Source organism: Perca fluviatilis, chromosome 4, assembly GCF_010015445.1.
Source record: "Perca fluviatilis chromosome 4, GENO_Pfluv_1.0, whole genome shotgun sequence".
NCBI lineage: Eukaryota > Metazoa > Chordata > Actinopteri > Perciformes > Percidae > Perca > Perca fluviatilis.
Genome location: NC_053115.1, coordinates 17,145,361 through 17,165,504, shown reverse-complemented (window position 1 = coordinate 17,165,504; position 20,144 = coordinate 17,145,361). Strand labels below are relative to the sequence as shown.

Below are 20,144 nucleotides of genomic sequence, written 5' to 3'. Positions count from 1 at the left end.
CACATTAACTGCTCCCACACGCCAAAAAAGTAACATCTGAAGTTAAGAGACATATTAAAATCCTCTCTTCTGTTTCAGTTCACACTCGGAGGGTTTGAGCAGCTCCAAAGCATAAAGGTTCATAAGCGTGTGGAGATGGGTCTTGCCCCTCTCCCAGAGGACAGCATTCGAGTCATTCGCAGTATGAGGGCTGCTTCTCCTCCTGCGTCTGCATCCGACCTCATAGAGCAGCAGCAGAAACGGGCGCGCCGCGAACACAAGGTAGCCATTACTGCTGCTCCCTGCTCTCAAACCAAACATATTGTAGGTAGCAACACGACCCAAAGATAGCTTCTTCAGTCAGTATTTTGTATTAATATAATAACCTGTACACCATGCACATCTTACCTGCTGTTAATGGTTATGCCTTCATGCTGCCAGTCCAAGCCATTAAGTGCCTATGCTTGTGCACATATTGGGCGTCTCACTTTTACAGTGTGGTATTATATTTTCTGCCTGTTGCCCCACTCACAATATGTCCATGTCTTCACTGTCTACTTGTTTCTCACACAGGCGTTAATCAAACAGGACAACCTTGACGCATTCAACGAAAAGGATCCTTACAAGGCTGACGACTCTCGTGAGGATGAGGACGACAACGATGACAATGACAACTCTATAGAGGCAGAAACGTTCCCTCTAGAGAGGGACGAGGTGATGCCTCCGCCTATTCCTCACCCTCCATCAGATAGGGTGTCCTTACCCAAAGGACTGCCGTGGGCTCCTAAAGTCAGGTATTTATTGATTCCTTCCTCATGTACACAATCTAGAAAGAAATACACCATCAGATGTTTTGTGTTGACATTATTGTTTTTGCTCCAACAGGGAAAAGGACATTGAAAATTTCCTGGAATCAAGTAGAAGTAAATTTATTGGTTACACACTTGGAAAGTACGTTTTCTCCTCGCTTAATTTAAATGAAAAGTAACGCAAGACTAATATTTTATACTCTTAACTGTATTGTGTGTGCTGAGGTTATTCTTTTGCATGTCTTGCAGTGATACAAATACAGTTGTTGGCTTGCCTAGGCCAATTCATGAGAGCATAAAGACCTTAAAGCAGGTATTGCATTGCTAATTGCTATATTTCATTGACCCTTAGTATTGAGTGAATACTAAGAATTCCAAATAGCAATAGTGCTGCCAGAGTTTTAAATATCAAGTTTTCATCTTTTTTTCAGCACAAGTACGTCTCCATTGCTGAGATACAGATTGCAAAGGAGGAGGAGTTTCAGAAAACCCCTCTGTCTGGTGTAAGTTACGTTAATAATTCACATATATAACCTATTTACCTGGACAGAATTATTATTATTACATCTGAAGTTGATGTCTTCCCTATCGAGATATCTTAATTTATTCCTCCAGGTACACAGGCTCAACCAGTATATAACAAATTAATATAAAATGTTATATGTTCAACATCATCTAGTGTTTTGAACTAGAAAGTGCAGTCTACTCTTGCTCTCCAACATCTTGGCACTATGAAGTTTTTAGCATCCTTTCCTATATTTTTTATGAATAAGCCATACAATGCACTGAATTCACATATTAGAGGATGAGGTGAAGTCTTTACTCTTTCTTCTGGTTAAGAATAGCAGAAGTTTTAAGACCAAATTGTCTTGAGGTGCCATGGTGACGATATTTTGTGTGTTTTATGTCTCTTGTTTTCTCCCTCCTCCTCATCAGGGTGAAGAGGATGTGGAGATGTCCTCCATTGAGCTGCTCTATCAGGGAATTCTGCCCAGTTTGCCTCAATACATGGTTAGTGCTGATTGGTGTCAGGTATACATTGTGGTAGGGCTGGGTGATATGGAGAAAATCAAATATCACGATATTTTTGACCAAATACCTCGATATTGATACCGCAAAGATATTGTAGTGTTGACTATTGGTGCTTTCACAACATTTTTACACAATGAGATTTTTGATAAATAATCACCAGTAATGTGGATATAATGACTAAGTGGCTAAAGGCAAATAATAGAACAGTTACAACAGTCTGGTAAGTTCATAAAATGACATAACGTTACTGTAATGCAGCCTTTAAAACCAGAAATACTTATGGCATATTACGATATCCATAATCTAGGATGATATCTAGTCTCATATCACGGTATCGATAAAATATCGATATGTTGCCCAGCTCTACATTGTGGTAATGTGGATATGACTTATCATACAATTCGCTTGACACAGCATTTATTATTTACACTTTCAGATGGTTTACATGGATTAATGTTTCCTAATAGTTTTGCATTGTGGCATATACTGTAATAATCCTGCACAGAAAAGACTGGGCTATAGCATATTTCAGTGTGTTTCAGTTCCTTGTATTTAGGCAAATTAAGACACAGAAAATAGATGGAACAATGCTCTCTGAAATAAGGCAATAGTACAGTATGTTCATATTACACACTGAAAGTACCTTTTGTGCGATAGGAAGTTAAATTTCCATAGAAGCAGCACAAATGTTAGAACTCTAATGCAGAATGTGGTAGTTTTAAGGCAATAAGACAATTTGAGCATTAGATTTATATCCCCTGCAATATCATCACTTTATGTGTTAATAGTCACTGTTTTTTATAGCACAAATATCGACAGAAGCAGCCATGAGCTTCCATGTCAGACTGTAAATGACTCCATGGTGTCTCTCTCTGAATGTCAGATCGCTCTGCTGAAGATCCTGCTCGCAGCAGCGCCGACTTCCAAAGCCAAGACAGACTCCATCAACATCCTGGCAGACGTACTGCCGGAGGAGATGCCGTAAGTGATGCAGTGCCTCTAAAAGGGTTTTAACAGCGTTACACATTATGTTCTAAACAAGGACATTATCCTAACTTTTCTTTTCTAACACTTTTACAATTATATTTATGTCTGAAGTGGAAATTACTGCTGTCTGCTTTTGAAGAAACAGCAGCAGGAGTGACTCTTATCAAAACATTTTCACAGTAAGGGCATGTAACAACATCAAGGAATAATTCAGCATTGTACAGCCAAGGGTCTGGTTAGCATGTGTGGAAATATTTTGAATTCAGTCTGAACATAAAAGAATTGAAAGGTTGTCTGACCCGAATAAACCACACACATCAAAGTAAACGACTTTGTAGATGTCTCTCTGAGGATCACAGAGATACTTAAATAGTTGATTGATGTGTTATTTCTGACTCTGCAGGACCACAGTGTTGCAAAGCATGAAACTTGGTGTTGATGTCAATCGACACAAAGAGATCATCGTGAAGGCTATCTCTGCCATCCTGCTGCTGCTTCTAAAACACTTTAAACTTAACCACATCTACCAGGTACGGACGAAACACACACACACAGACACAGATGGGTAAAAACAACTCTTGATCTCATTCAAAAATATCCTTCTTCACTGAATATGTCTTTGTGTGCTTATCTCATAGTTTGAGTACATGGCTCAGCACCTGGTGTTTGCCAACTGCATCCCCCTCATTCTGAAGTTCTTTAACCAGAACATCATGTCTTACATCACCGCTAAAAACAGGTACTTTCAGAGACCTCTTTAAATAACTAAAATCATGACTCATTTGCAATAAACGATAGTGAAGTGTACCTAAATTGCCTTTATTTCACTGCTCTCAATTTTCTTTCCCCAATAGCATTTCAGTACTTGACTTTCCTCACTGTGTGGTGCATGAGCTCCCAGAGTTAACTGCAGAGAGTTTGGTGAGTTTTCAGTTGTTTTATAGTTGTCGCAATCTGATCAAGCAGAGTGCTGCTTTGACTGCTGATGCAAAAAAGGAAGAAACAAAAGTTTTTTTTTTTTATGTGGAATTTTTTGTCATTTACAGGAAGCAGGAGACAACAATCAGTTTTGCTGGAGGAATCTGTTCTCTTGTATTAACCTGCTGAGGATCCTCAACAAACTAACCAAGTGGAAGCACTCCAGAACAATGGTGAGCGCAATACTCATCAAGTAGCATCTATCATGACGGATCGTGTCATGTTTCCACGCATGAAAAATATAATGTTAAAGCTCTCAACGCTCATTTTTTCCCTCGCAGATGCTAGTAGTGTTTAAGTCCGCTCCCATCCTGAAGAGGGCGCTGAAGGTCAAGCAGGCCATGATGCAGCTGTACGTCCTCAAGCTGCTTAAAGTGCAGACCAAATACCTGGGACGTCAGTGGAGGAAGAGCAACATGAAGACCATGTCTGCCATCTACCAAAAGGTCCGACATCGGCTCAACGACGACTGGGCCTACGGGAACGGTGAGTGGAAACGCAAAGAAATAGCCAGTATGTATTCATTCAGTGGTGATAGAAGCTTTAGCCTGAAGAAGGAAGTAGACCCAAATAAAAGCTGAGCTAGTTTAAACTGTGATAAATGTATTTTTTCATTGCATTGTAGTGTGTGTCTGTTATTGTTTTGCGGGACATTTCCAGTTGACACAATTAGAACGTTAATTGATAGTCAACGGACAGAAAATTTGTCAGCAACTATTCTGATAATAAAATAATTGTTTAGTTTTTTTTAAACAAAGATGGCAAAAGATTCACAGGTTAAAGCCTCTTAAATGGGAACATTTGCTGGTTTTCTATGGGCTTTGGACTGTTGATCAAACAAAACAAGCTGTTGAAAGATATATATATATATTTGGGGCGCCTGGTTAGCTCAGTTGGTAGAGCAAGAGAGATTTACCCCTTCGACGCAGCGGGCCCGGGTTCGATTCCGACCTGCGGCCCTTTGCTGCATGTCATTCCCCCCTCTCTCTCCCCTTTCATTTCTTCAGCTGTCCTGTCAAAGGCCTAAAAATGCCCCAAAAAAAATCATAAAAAAAAAATATATATATATATATTTTTTTTATGATTATTTTATATCATATATAATATATATATATATATATATATAGGGCTATCCTCGACTAAAGAAATTCGTAGTCGACCGTCACTCATTTGATTTAGTCGACTAATCGATTAGTTGATTTAACAACAATTCTGTCGGGGGATCCACATGATACAAGCCTTCCGTGATCGCGCTTCACTCCCACCCCTCCTCCATACTGTTGCTACGTAGTCAAGGAGGACACGGAGGATTTTAAAAAAACATGATGAACTCTTCAGAAGAGGTCATTATCTTTACTTGAGTTTCTGCGCGAGAAAGTCGCCAGGAGACACCAATTTCTAAACAGCCGTGCTGAGAAATACAGAGAGAGTTTTGTGGAGCCGATAGTCTTAATTAGCTTTGTATCATTTGGCAATGGCTTGAATGGACGTTCATCATTATAAAAAAGTTACGCACTAAAGCTTTAATTATAGATCTGTAATAAAACAGCTTTTGTTGTTGTTGCAAAAGCACCACCTTAAATGTTCTGTTAACCAGATATGTGCTCTTATTAAGGAAATAAGTGATTCAGCATGACTAAAAAAAAAAAATTCTTCAACACAGAAGAATTCGACTCGGACCGATACAACCGATTAGTTGACTAAAGGCCCAGACACACTGACCAGACGGCCGACCCTCGGCAGAAAAGGCAGTTGGACTGATCAGTCTCCCCGAGTTGGTCAAAAAAGTGCCTCGGAACACACCAAGCGACGAGACGTAATACGTCTCCATAACAGCAGGCGGCGCTAATCTGTATTGTCGCCCCAAAAATAAAAACCGGCAGCTGATTGTACGAACGCGTCACGCGGGTCTGGTTTCTCCGGAAATACAGACTGTCATGGCGGTCTCAGAATACAATCTCATATTGTACTAAAAATAGTTCACCGAAACGTGTTTCTGAAAACATTTTAAGTGAGAAACGGGCCGTCTGGGTGAGCACTCTACCAATCAGATTGGTCATTTGAGTCCGACTGCCGGCAGTGCCCGCCCCGCTGATTATACGTGTCAAATCGGCCAAAATGAAGGCTGACGGCCCCTTGGACGGACGAGGGCACGGAACACACGAACAGACTCGAGTCACTGACCTCGCCAGACTGTCCGACGGCCGATTATCGGCTTGGTGTGTCTCCGCTTTAAGAGGGGGCCGCCCTATATATCTTAGCTTGGGTTTAGGAAATTATGATGGAATATTTCACTATTTTCTAACATTTTAAAGAACAAACAATTGAGAAGATAAACATCAGATGAATCGGTAATGAAAATAATACAATAGTTGCAGCCCAAATTCAGGTCAGTATTGTTGGGACACCCAGTGAGTTGTGTTTCCACTCGGAGCAGACCAAAGTGTCCTAAATATGAGCTGCTCTTTGTTCTCCTGGAGCAGATCTGGACGCTCGTCCCTGGGACTTCCAGGCCGAGGAGTGTGCTCTGCGGGCCAACATCGAGCGCTTCAATAGTCGCCGCTACGACAAGAGCCACAGCAACCCGGACTTCCTGCCTGTGGACAACTGTCTGCAAAGTGTCCTGGGACAGCGGGTGGACCTGCCCGAGGACTTCCAAATGAATTACGACCTTTGGCTGGAACGAGAGGTCTTCTCCAAACCCATTTCCTGGGAAGAACTGCTACAGTGAGAATCTAAACGACTTTCATCAACAACAAAAGTTTCAATCAGGAGTTCAGACAAGAGACCAACAGACCAGCAGTGCTCTCAGCAGTACGTTAGGTGTTCTGTCCAGACTGAAGCTGACGGATGGATTTAGCTCTCTAAAGTTGCCCAGGTGTAGATTTTCAATCATCCCGTTACAGTTACGTTTACGTGACGAACTATGGAGACTTCCCCACACTAATGCCACCCACAGTTTTTTTTTAATGAAACAGCTGACGAATAATTCAGTGCTAAATCTTGCTCCACATGTGGACCTAAACTCAACCCCTACCTTTACATATACAGGTATTTGCTCTGTGTGCCTCTTACCTGCTAAAGACGTCCTGTAAGTTTTACCTTGAACCACTACATGAAGTTTATTCTTAATTTTAAAGAGATTTATTTGGAATACATTGTATGTATTTACTGTTAAGAATAACAGAGGTGTTGAGGCAGCACATTTGGGATGTTAATAAATATAAGATTCCCTAGTGTATCTTCTTCAGAGAGATGAAAAGGAATGAGGTTGAGGCTTTTTAGTCATAATTACTGTGTACAAATAAAAACAGGTTTTACTTTTTAATAGTAATCACCTGAAGGGGGACAAACGTCTGACTTGACTTACTCTTTGTTGTTGTGCTGCATTTTGCAAATGATTTAAATTGCATTTGCATTCTGAGTTTCTCCCCTAAGTACTGCCTACGCACCTTTACTCTGGGACCATGGAGGCAACCATTCAGACCTTCACTGACCACCAGGCTGGCTGACTGGACATGACAATACAGCCTTGATCTTATTTTTTAACCTAGAGTAACACATTAGTATCTTAATTAGTTGGGTTTTTTTGTGCGGAAGAAGTGGTTGCACATGTTCACATGATTTCATTGCGTGAAAGAAAAGAGAAACATTTCTGATTTTTAAATCGGTGGTTTCTGAACTTCAATCATCAGACAGCTCAATTCCAGTTACAGAACCAGTTTCCTGTCTTTTTTTTTTTACATTTTGAGTTGTTTTGTTTTTATTATAAAGGTTAAGGAAATAAGAATACATGTAAATTGTGAAACTTATTTATCATGGCTTTGTCTTTGTTTTACATGGACTTAAATACTGTAATAAAAGTATACTGTCATTCATGTGGCTTTGCTTTTTCAAAAGATTATTCTTTTGACATTTTTGACATTTTTTTTGATAGCGGTGGAGATACAGACAGGAAACGTGGAGGATTTCCAGTCTGTTAAAATGAGTCTCTTGGCTTTTATCGACGTCAAACATTGCTGTATGAGCGTAGGTAGATTTAATGTAGATTCTGAACAGTCTGCCAGTGTGTGACAGAAACAAAATGTTTGTGATAGAGCACTCTCAGCAACTTTGCAGCTGTCGTATTAGGGTGAAATATATTATATAATCTGGACTTGGAATAGTGTAACTAGTGAACGACTTTGAACTGACTCAGCTGGTGTCTTCTATATACAGGTTGTTTTTTTCAAACCAAACTTAATGGTCACAGCAGTTTTTAATGTTTTAACACATGCAGTCCTATAAGAACTGCAGATGCAAAATAGGCAGTTTAAATTTTTTTTGGTTTTTATGATAGAGAGAGAGAGAGAGGGGAAGGACCTGCAGCAAAGCACCCTCAAAGAACATGTAAACAAGCTCTCACAGAGCATTTAATGCTAACGTTTGGTACTTCTCAGTTTTGATGTTGTCAATGTATATTGGTTGGTACTCACAAAGGATAATGGTTAGATATTCAGCTCTACCTGAGAGATGATGTGAAAAGTTTTAAGAGTATCTGGGGCGACCTCTAGCTCACCCAGTAAGAGCGTGCGCCCCATGTATATAATTTTCTGTTTTTTATTCAGAGGATCAGAAATTTTGAAAATTAATAAAATTGCGTCTGATCTCCAATTATTCAATACTGCAATGGTATTCTCTACTTTGCGGAATATGCAGGTCATTAACTGCATATGGACCAAAAAAAGAAAAAAAACTGATAGACTTTGGGGCCAGAGGTGCAACTGGTGGTTTCGGGTGGGGCGTAGCTAAGCGGAACGAGGGAGAGAATAGCAGCATTGAATAATTGGAGCTCAGACGCAATTTTGTAATTTTCAAAATGTCCGTTTGTGCTTAGAAAATTGAACTGATAAGCGTTACACTGACCATAAAGGACTGTCTGCCTCACATTACATTTCGAAAGCACTACAACACCACCACTGTTGCTCTCTCTGTCCTTCCCTTCTACAAACAATTCAAACGTTAGTCACACCCATCTCCACTCTGACATCAGGAAACCACACAAATAGTTCAAGACTGCATCACTTGAGGAAGAAGTGAAACCTAACTTCTGACCGCGCGCCTTTCTCCACTCAGACATGGCAGAGCCTCACATCCCTGGGAGGATGAACCGCCTCTGCTGTCCAATATGCGACGAGGTTCTCCGGAACCCCACGACTATTACCTGCGGACACAAGTTCTGCATGCAGTGCATCCAGGACCACTTTGATTGTGACGAGAGGGCGAACCGTCTCCGCAGCTGTCCTGAATGTGGTCACAAGTTTCCCTCCAGACCACAGCTGATCAGGAACACACCTCTAGCTGACTCGGTGAAGGTGAGGGTCTGGGACACAGCGAGGCGCGATGCTGCCAGTGAGAAGAGGAAGCATTCAGAAGCGTCAAAGCAGGCCCCGAAGAGAGCCCGAAGCTGTGCTGAAACACAAACATCATCAGGAAGCACTTTGTGTGTGAGGCACAGCAGCCCTCTGGATATTTACTGCTGCACGGAGGAGCAGATCATATGTGCAGTGTGTGCTCAAGCTGAGCACAGTGGACACACCATAGGGTCGGTGAGGGAGGAAAGGAGGAGGAAACAGGTAACGTTTTAGTAAAACAAACAGAAGCACAGGCAGTAGTCTTTCTGGCTCTTTTTTTTTTTTTTTAAGTTAGGAATCCAGCAGCGAGACTTAACCATCTGTAAAAAAATAAATAAATTTAAAAAAAGAAAAGAATAGCTTTTTTTTTTAGTTAGTTAGTTGTACTAATTAACAGGCTTTCGGAAAAGGTTTTGTGATCCGATCTCTCACTGTGTGACCAGACAGTGTTGGACGCCCATTGGGGGCTTTATTAACATGATGTAAACTTGAAAATGCAATTCCACAATATAGCATTATAATTTTCCACATATTATTTGAGTAAGAACTACACTTTAAATGCAATATTCCAATTAGCATTTTCATTTTCACATACTTGTATTGGTGTTCTATGACCATATTCAAATAAAAATGGAAAAGCTGTATTTTTAAGTCCAGTACAGTCAAAGTACAGTGGATAATGCAAAAATGAAAACAGCATTTCACTTTTCGTTTTCAAAGACTTAATCTGCTGTACAGTGGAAAATATTCAAATATAAGCAAAACAGCACCCCCAGTCTATTACCTTTACATGTCAAAATCAAAATGCAGTCAGTTCAGTATAATGCTGCGTTCATGCCACCTCGGAATAACAGGTACCGCCCCCCTGGTTACGTTGTTTTTCTGATTGGCAGCGTTCACATGGTCGGGATGCGTTCTTCTTCTTCTGTTATATTGGCGTTTGGCATAACAACTTTTTTGCATGACTGCTACCAACGGTTGGCCGTAGCCCAGAGCATCAGGTGTGTGAAAACATGGAGGCCACAATTACAAAAGATTTGCTGCTGTTTTCTTATGCGAGCATCCAAACACCACATCGCCAGGTGTTTGTTTGTGTTATCTGGAGGACAACGAACGGGAAAAGACGGATAATGTGTTGTTTTTTTATACATAGGCCTATTTATGAATAATTTTAAATATGTTATGTCTGTGTATGTTTCTTGGCAGAGGCATTTGTCCACAATAAACAGTTTATTGTCATTAAAATATGTTCAGTGAACCAAAGTCGCCTCCATCAAACGTCAGTTGTCAACAACGCGTCACCAACTGGGGAACTCGGTTATCAAAATCCAGCCCGAGTTTCCCACCTCTGATTCCCACAGGACGTTACGTGAATGGTGACGTTTTCACTCGGAAAAACGTTTTTCCGATGTCCATGAACGCCTGATGAACGCACGGTATTCTTTGGTATAGCTAGCCCATGAGCTAGCCCAGGTCGGTAGGTGAAGGAGGAAGTGACGTCCTAACTGAAGACCCGCCTTGATGAGAGTAGCCTACTGATAGATTGCATTTAAATTTTAATAAAGTCCCCTATGGGCTTCCTTGAAACAGGGAGCTGCCATGAGTCTGATCTGTGTCACTGCAGTTCATCCTGTGCCACACCATCTAGAAAAAACAATTGCATCATCTGTAATTATACATTTCCTAATGAATTTGGTTGAAAAAAAAGTTAATTTATATCTGATTTAGTGTCGCTTCAGTCCAACCGCTTACACCTAATACACTCTGGAAGATGGTGGTAATCAGTTACCTCTGAATACACCTTCACGGCCAGTTTGCAGAAAAACCTGAATGAATCAAATGTTTATTATGGTGGAGAAAAGGTCCCCAAACTGACCAGGTCACACAACATTGTGCACTTAAAAAGGATGCCATTCTGACTAGCTTTATCATACTGACAAGGCCAAAACCATTTTCACAAAACTAAACAAATAATGCATATTTCTATCCAATACACACTGAAGGAGGAGCTGAAGAACATACAAACAAAATCCAGGCAGATTCTCCAGAAACAAGAAAAGAAATGGGAGAACATGGGGAAGATTCAGATTCAGGTGAGGAGAACACGTGTCTTTATACTGCATTGACTCATGTGTCCCTGAATGCAAATGTAGAGTCTGACATAAGGACACAGGACCCAACTGATCCCACAAACTTGTGTTTAAAACAGGAGGAGGCAAGAGAAACACAGGACTACTGTGAGAGCGTCTTGGCCGGCGTCATTGACTCCCTCCAGAGACATTACATGTCAGTGAGGGAGCTGATCAGAGGTCATGAGGAGGAGGCAGCAGCTCAGGTTGAGAAGATGGAGGAAATGAGGAAGAGAGATGCTGAGCTGAATCGTCTGACACAGATCGACAGCGATGTCCATTTCTTGCAGGTGATCCTATCACTATAAACTTCACTTGGATGTGGTGATGGATGATGTCTTCATTTTTTTTGTCTCTTTCCCAATCGTTTCTCTTCACAGAAAAGCCCCTCCCTGCGGCGCCTCTGTGAAAAAGAACCTCTCCATTTTGTCCACGAGGTCTCAGAGGATCCACTCCTCCCCTTTAAGTTTATAAAGAGAGCTGTCGACCATCTTGGGAAGCAACTGGAGGAATTTTGTGACAAAGAATTTGCCTTAATCTCTCAAACCGGTATGTATCTTTGTTGACATGTAGAAATATTTTGACATCAATCATATTTTTCTTTAAAAAAAACATGTTTTATGGTATTTTGGCTCTATTCTATTCATTCAATATAGCTAATGTTGGAGAGCAGCAGGAATCAGAAGGAGAGACAGAGGAGGACGACGTGCAGCAAAGATGGGAAGCCTCACAGTCCCATGGTTTGTATTTAAAACTGCTAGACATAGAAATATATTTTATTTTGACTTCAGAGCAAGTCTTTCAATCTCCTCTGTGGATTAGCCTAAAACAATTGACCACCATATGAAACACTGCCTGTTGGAGAATTATTGGAGAGCAGATGGAAGGAGAACGGTTTTGGAGACTTTGATGACTTAAGCATTTAATGAATCTCGATCGAGGAGTATAAGGAATAAGATATACAATTCAACCACAGTGACAGTGTAGTCTTGTGTAATGAACTCTCCCAACTCTCTCCAGTATTCCGTATTTCCGAAGAAACCTATATCTCATGTTGGGCTGCAAGTGTTAGCTAGTGGTGAAGCTTTGTACCAAAAAAGAGCTTTCTTTACCCTTCAACGTATACAAAGATATTACCGGCGCTGTAATCCAATCACAATCATTTTTGGCGGCGCTAAGCTCCATTCGCAGCGACGGTGTATCTGCAAAATTGGTCTTGGGAAGGAACTTGTCTCGGTGGAACATTTGCACTCCACAAAAGAAAACTCCAAAAATAAAAAAAATAAAATAATAAATGAAGTCAACTGTTCACACAATACAGTAACATGGCCTATTTAAATTAGCTGGCTACATGGTTAAACATGATTTGCTCTTATCAGTGTATTGCCATGTGTATTTTGTCCATAACAAATCCCTGCCAGTTGGTCCCAAAAATGTCCCAGTTAGATAGTAAATGCCGTGAACATATTCATTGTAAATCTTTACAATCATTCCCCCAAAGAACCAAGCAGGCTGCCTTCTTGCACGATCCAAATTTTCTTCAATACCTGCCATTTTCAGCGAATAGCTTGCTATCTCCCTAGTTTCCCAAAACCAACAGAGTTTTGCAAGGCGAGGGACATCTGGTGGAAGATCCGGCGGCGACGGATGTCCCGGCAATTGTCCGGTACATGAATTGTTGTTGATCCAGACTAGTGGGGAAGTGATGCCATATTGGACTTGTTGTGCCTTAACCTGTGACTAGTCAATGACCTAAACTTTGTAAATTCAGTAAAATCGTTGAATATAGAAAATCTTCCAGAGAGTTAAACCTTTAAATACCCAAACTGAAGTGCAACAACTTGTGTGCAAAAATACTCTTGTGTTACTAAAAGGGCTCAATGTGTTTGATCCTGATTGGCTGATTAGCTTCAGGTGTACAGCACCACGTACAAAGACTCCCAACCACAATTGTATAAAACAGCACGATTTATTACACAAAACCAATTCTCTAAACCATAAATTACAAAAATTAATAAATTACATGTATTCCAAAGGTTTTAAGTAGTATTATTGTGGAAATGATAATGTCAACTTCAGCTATAGTATACAGTATGTGTCTTCGGTTACCCATAACTTTAACAGTATGTGTGCTAACTTACAGAGTTATTTTACTCATATACAGTGCCTTGCGAAAGTATTCGGCCCCCTTGAACTTTTCGACCTTTTGCCACATTTCAGGCTTCAAACATAAAGATATAAAACTGTAATTTTTTGTGAAGAATCAACAACAAGTGGGACACAATCATGAAGTGGAACGAAATTTATTGGATATTTCAAACCTTTTTAACAAATCAAAAAACTGAAAAATTGGGTGTGCAAAATTATTCAGCCCCCTTCAGTTAATACTTTGCAGCGCCACCTTTTGCTGCGATTACAGCTGTAAATTCCGGGGTATGTCTCTATCAGTTTTGCACATCGAGAGACTGAAATATTTGCCCATTCCTCCTTGCAAAACAGCTCAAGCTCAGTGAGGTTGGATGGAGAGCGTTTGTGAACAGCAGTTTTCAGTTCTTTCCACAGATTCTCGATTGGATTCAGGTCTGGACTTTGACTTGGCCATTCTAACACCTGGATATGTTTATTTGTGAACCATTCCATTGTAGATTTTGCTTTATGTTTTGGATCATTGTCTTGTTGGAAGACAAATCTCCGTCCCAGTCTCAGGTCTTTTGCAGACTCCATCAGGTTTTCTTCCAGAATGGTCCTGTATTTGGCTCCATCCATCTTCCCATCAATTCTAACCATCTACCCTGTCCCTGCTGAAGAAAAGCAGGCCCAAACCATGATGCTGCCACCACCATGTTTGACAGTGGGGATGGTGTGTTCAGGGTGATGAGCTGTGTTGCTTTTACGCCAAACATAACGTTTTGCATTGTTGCCAAAAAGTTCGATTTTGGTTTCATCTGACCAGAGCACCTTCTTCCACATGTTTGGTGTGTCTCCCAGGTGGCTTGTGGCAAACTTTAAACGATACTTTTTATGGATATCTTTAAGAAATGGCTTTTTTCTTGCCACTCTTCCATAAAGGCCAGATTTGTGCAGTATACGACTGATTGTTGTCCTATGGACAGAGTCTCCCGCCTCAGCTGTAGATCTCCGCAGTTCATCCAGAGTGATCATGGGCCTCTTGGCTGCATCTCTGATCAGTCTTCTCATTGTATGAGCTGAAAGTTTAGAGGGACGGCCGGGTCTTCGTAGATTTGCAGTGGTCTGATACTCCTTCCATTTCAATATTATCGCTTGCACAGTGCTCCTTGGGATGTTTAAAACTTGGGAAATCTTTTTGTATCCAAATCTGGCTTTAAACTTCTCCACAACAGTATCTCGGACCTGCCTGGTGTGTTCCTTGTTCTTCATGATGCTCTCTGCGCTTTACACGGACTTCTGAGACTATCACAGAGCAGGTGCATTTATACGGAGACTTGATTACACACAGGTGGATTCTATTTATCATCATTAGTCATTTAGGTCAACATTGGATTATTCAGAGATCCTCACTGAACTTCTGGAGAGAGTTTGCTGCACTGAAAGTAAAGGGGCTGAATAATTTTGCACGCCCAATTTTTCAGTTTTTTATTTCTTAAAAAAGTTTGAAATATCCAATAAATTTCGTTCCACTTCATTATTGTGTCCCACTTGTTGTTGATTCGTCACAAAAAATTACAGTTTTATATCTTTATGTTTGAAGCCTGAAATGTGGCAAAAGGTCGAAAAGTTCAAGGGGGCCGAATACTTTCGCAAGGCACTGTATGAGTAAAATAACTCTGGGATATGTGTGAGTTATTGCACAGTCTTTGTGTATATTAAGCGCTTCTCAACACCTGGTGCCGATCAGCCAATCAATGATGGAGGGTAGTTTGACTACGGTATATAACTTAAAGTGATGGTTCGGAGTAATTCACCCTAGGGTCCTTTGCACCATGACCTCGAGCCAAACACCCCCCCAGAAGCTTTTTTCACCTGGGTCGAACATTGGGATTGAGTAACGTAACGGAATACGTTACAAATTACATTTGTGGGCATGTATTCTGTATTCTGTAACGAAATACGTTTTGAAAGTATCCTTCCCAACACTGTCTACAAGTAGTACAAATAGGTTATGCACTCATAAAACGATGGATTGGAAAGTTTGTAAGTACACCAGAAGTTAATGTAAATAACACTTGCCTGCTGGCTTCTGCTCTCTGCTGTTGTTGCTGCTGTGAGACGAGTGCTTAGGGACATCTACAAATTACAACACCGAAAAGAGATGCAACAAAAATATTTTTTAATTTAACTTTTTTTTTAAGTAAGTGCTGTAGTATAACTAGCAGGAGACAAGTAATAATTGAGGTAAGTTTGGAGACATTACCTTATTTAATCATTGAATTAATAAATATTTTTGTTGTAACTCTTTTCGGTGTAGTAATTTGTAGACGGCCCTAAGCACTCGTCTAACTGCAGGTAGCAGCAGCAGCAACAGAGAGCAGAAGCCAGCAGGCAAGTGTTCATAAACTTCTGGTGTACTTACAAACTTTCCAATCCATCGTTTTATGAGAGCATAACCTATTTGTACTACTTGTAGACGTTTGGTATCATTTCGGGCATTATTAGTGGGGTAACTTACAAGATACAAACGTGGGACCATTAGCCTCTGCGCTAAGCTATTCAGCTGATAACGCTACTCTACGCTAACTCTCCCAATGTTCGACCCAGGTGAAAAAAGCTTGTGGGTGGGTGGGTGTTTGGCTCGAGGTCATGGTGCAAATTACATGGGTGAATTACTCCGAAACATCACTTTAAGGGAAATATTTTGACATATCGTAGTAGTTAAAACAGAGGTGTTATTAATAACATTAATAAAGGCTTTTCCTGCTATGACAAGGCTAAAGTTTTACAGTAGTGACATTTAATGATTCTCTAAAATTATCTCATAGGTCTCTCTGGAGTTAACACTCTGACTGAACAGAACGTGGAGCCTAAAACCAGAGCAGAGTTCCTGGAGTGTGAGTTTGTCTTCTTATGTACTAGACTAACAGCTCACTAACTTGTAACCCCTTATAAAAAAAAAAAAAAGCAGTATGTGGGGCGCCTGGGTAGCACACCTGGTTGAGCGTGCGCCCCATGTACAAAGGCTTAGTTCTTACTGCAATGGCTGCGGGGTCGATTCCAACCTGCAGCCCTTTGCAGCATGCCATTCTTCCTCTCTCTCCCCTTTCCTGTCTTAAGCTGTCCTGTCAATAAAGGCCTAAAAATGCCCCCCAAAAAATCTTAAAAAATAAATAGAAGCAGTATGTAGTTTCAGAGGTTTATGTGTTGGTAGCTGTTCCACCAATGAGTGATTTTTCTCTTAACTTATTTTTATTTTTGAGGGGAAATTATCCAATATTTCACAATAAAGCAAAGATTCCAGAAAAATCCAAAAATACATACACATTGCGTGTTGCAGAACTTTATTTTTTATTACTTCATCTCCCATTAATCATCTCACGGCCCCCTCAGATTTACCCTTTAGAGGGGCCTAACCCCTATGTTGGGAACTAGTAGACTAAACTGCCTAAACTGACTAAACAGTATATAAAGTAGTTTAAACTTGCTCCACTTTGAGCAGCTACACTAGGAAAATGTTACTTACACGTTGCTGCATCAGTATTGTAGAAATATTTCTATAATCTAGATGTGTTATTTTCAGTATTAAAGTTGTATTCCCTGTATAATGAATAGACTGTTAGGAACTGTTTTCCTGTACCAGATGGATGGATGGATGGATGGATAGATTTTTATTGATCCCAAAAATGGGAAATTACAGTGTTACAGCAGTAAAATATCAGACACACAGCACACATACAGAATATACATGAAATAATAGGATACAATATATATGAAATAATATTAGGATAGAATACAAGAACAAATATTTATTTAAAATATATACAAGTTGGTAATATGTACAACTACTTAACTAGTAACTTAATATAAAGATGAAGATAAACCTATTGTGCAAGTTGCACTTAGTGCAGTTGTGATTGTGATGTCTATGAGTCTTATCTAACGCTCAGTGATGAAGTGTTAAAAAGTTTTATTGCCTGTGGTAGGAATGCTTTCTTGCAGCGCTCCCTGCGACATCGAAGCTGTCGAAGCCTCTTAGAGAAGGTGCTCCTCTGTTGTACCAGTGTGGGGATGAACGGCAGGGGGTGGCGCCTTTGTGTGTGTGTGTGTGTGTGTCTGTGTGTGTGTGTGAGTGTGTGTGAGCTGGAGGGGGACGCCTTTGTAATTTATTTTTTTTAACAGGGACAGTGCACAAAAAAGCATTAATAGATGTCTTGTGCCAGGTTGTAGAAAATTGCTAGTTTCCGACCATAGTCCCTGGGCAGGTAGATGGTGCAATAAAATACAGACAAAGTATTTACAGTATACAATACAGATACATAAAGTCATAAAAATCTACAGACATTATTGTCCCCCTATCCCACCCCATAAACACACAGTAATTTAGCACATCAATTCACTAGTGGGAGCAAGTCTGCTTTGTTAACAACCAATGCATTGCTGAGCGTGAGAATGAGTGCAAGTTAGTGTTGATCCCTGAGTTCTGGTGTCATTAGTCTCATTAACCTACGTGCGGGAATTAGAGTGTATAGATAATTGGAGTCAGATCTTCCTCTTCGGGCCAGTATTTTTCAATTGTATTCTCTTCAGTATCAACAATCTTATAATGTCATATAGGCCTATTATAAATACATCAGTCGCAGGGGACATTTTCTGCGAAATTAGTACTTTTTAAGTACATTTAGCAGATAATAGCTCTGTACTTTTACTTAAGTAGGCTAAACACTTACTTGCAATGGACTCTTTCTACATTGTAGTATTGATACTTTTACTGAAGTAAAGGAATACTTCCTCCACCACTGCATATAGATGGGGCCTACCACAACTCTGTTTTCAAAGTGCTAATTTTACCTTCACATGTTTTCCTTCATCATCTCAGATGCGTGTGGCCTCAGCCTGGACCCCACCACAGCTCACGAGGACCTGGTTATTTATGAGGGAAACAAAGAGGTGAGAATGATCCCTCTCCAATGTAAGAGCCAAGCTATTCGTCACCCGGAGAGGTTCATCCACCGACGGCAGGTGCTATGCAGAGAGGGGCTGCAGGCAGAGCGCTGCTACTATGAGATAGAGGTGGAAGGAGACAAGGCTGAGATCGCCCTCACCTACAAAGGAATAGACAGGAAATCTCGTACTGCACTGTCAGCTTTTGGGGGCAATGCAAAATCCTGGAGTCTTGATCGCTCCACAATCTACTCTGTGAGCCACAGAGCTGACAGCATTCAACTGACATCATACCCCAGTCAGCGCAGGCTTGGCGTTTATCTGAAGTTTAAGGAGGGAACTCTGTCATTCTACGAGGTGTCAGACAGTATGACGTTTCTTTACAAGGTTGAAGCTAAATTCACAGAGCCTCTGTATCCAGGCTTCTGGCTTGGAGAGAAATGTCGCATCAGGATCTGTGATTTGAAACAGGACAGACTGTAAAACTACCTGTGAGGTCCATAGACAGGGCCATGACTGAATCTCCTCATTTGTAGTCTTTTGATTGTTTTGTTGTCTTCTACATGTGGGGTTGCTCAATATAAAGTAGCCCTAAAATGAGCTGCATTACACAGTAGAGCCCTCTGGAGCCACATCTCGATAGATTTTTTGGTTATATGAATGAAATGTCAAAATGACATATTTGTGTACCCTCAAAGGAAAAGAAATATGCAGAAAGAGGAAGCATTTAACAGCATAACCATCCTCATACAAAATCTCATTTTGCTTTTTTTTGTATTGTGAAATAACTTTGAATTTAAACTATGTACTATATGTATATATATATATATATATAAAATCAGTTTTATGGGGGCCCCCTTGGATTACCTCAAGGACCTCTGCAGATGCCTGGACCACATTTTGGGAACAACTTGAAGAACCAGCTTGTTCTCATAAAATCAAACTCAATTGAACAGATTAATTAATGAAATTACTGTGTGGCCAGGTTGGCTCAGTGGTAGAGCAGGTGCACGTATACTGAGAGGTTTATCCCTCGACACAGAGGTCCAAGGTTCCAATCCGACCTGTGATGATTTCCTGCATGTCTTCACTCTCTCTCACCTAGCTGTCCTATTAAAAAAGGTGGAAAAGCCCAAAAAATATAATCTAAAATTTGTTTTTTTTTATGAAATTACATGTTGAACACCTTTTTTTAAATAGTTTTTTAACCTGGTATTATTTTCATGTCATAGTCTGCCTGCTGTTTTTATGTTACTTTAATACTTCAGTTTATGTAAAACCTCATTACACAGAAGCTACACATGCAGGTGTTTTTATTCTGAAAACAAGCAGTAGCTACAGAGAATGCAGGGAAACCATCACAGGTTGGACTCAAACCCTGGACCTTCTGCATCAAGGAACAAACCTCCTCTGCATGTGTGCACCCACTCTACCAACTGAGCTAACCAGCCACAACCTGTGTTTATTTTAATCATAGAACATATATTAGGCAGCTTGCATAACAATATGTGAGTTCATTTTAATGATATAAAATATGGAGCAGAGAGAATCAGAAAGGTTTGGACACAAAGGAAGGTAAGAAGTCATCTTGACCTCTGCAGTGTAGGAGTCTCTAGCTTGTTAGTGAATAAACTTTAGAGTGAGTCTCTGTATAATAAAGTACCTGGCCCTCCCGTACTGATAACAAGCTTGCAAATATGAGGTAAAAGTTGGCATATGTTTTAGTTATATATTGTAGTTTCCTTGTGTAGTAGCACCTCCAC

At 40.4% G+C, this 20,144-nt stretch overlaps 2 protein-coding genes across 3 annotated transcripts in view; both read left to right on the top strand.

Annotated features, from left to right (window-relative positions):
- The window catches only part of strip1 (striatin interacting protein 1), a 10,386-nt gene extending 2,897 nt beyond the window's left edge, over positions 1–7,489 (top strand). Inside the window, 13 exon segments of the mRNA XM_039798078.1 lie at positions 79–261; positions 553–773; positions 865–930; positions 1,038–1,101; positions 1,220–1,291; positions 1,725–1,799; positions 2,704–2,801; positions 3,211–3,337; positions 3,446–3,546; positions 3,662–3,728; positions 3,854–3,958; positions 4,067–4,271; positions 6,269–7,489. Of these exon segments, the coding sequence (XP_039654012.1) occupies positions 79–261; positions 553–773; positions 865–930; positions 1,038–1,101; positions 1,220–1,291; positions 1,725–1,799; positions 2,704–2,801; positions 3,211–3,337; positions 3,446–3,546; positions 3,662–3,728; positions 3,854–3,958; positions 4,067–4,271; positions 6,269–6,516 (1,632 nt within the window). The 3' untranslated portion in view covers positions 6,517–7,489.
- Positions 7,490–8,619: 1,130 nt separating this feature from the next.
- Positions 8,620–19,444, top strand: LOC120557587 (tripartite motif-containing protein 16-like protein). Of its 2 annotated transcripts, XM_039798076.1 has the most exons (7): positions 8,629–9,400; positions 11,182–11,271; positions 11,388–11,597; positions 11,688–11,856; positions 11,964–12,047; positions 16,266–16,334; positions 18,317–19,444. In XM_039798076.1, the coding sequence occupies exons 1-7, from the start codon at positions 8,903–8,905 to the stop codon at positions 18,862–18,864; spliced, it is 1,668 nt and encodes a 555-aa protein (XP_039654010.1). In that variant the 5' UTR covers positions 8,629–8,902; the 3' UTR covers positions 18,865–19,444. The 2 variants fall into 2 exon arrangements, with proteins under 2 accessions (XP_039654011.1, XP_039654010.1); XM_039798077.1 differs by lacking the exon at positions 16,266–16,334 and having other exon boundaries at positions 8,620–9,400.
- Positions 19,445–20,144: the final 700 nt, after the last annotated feature.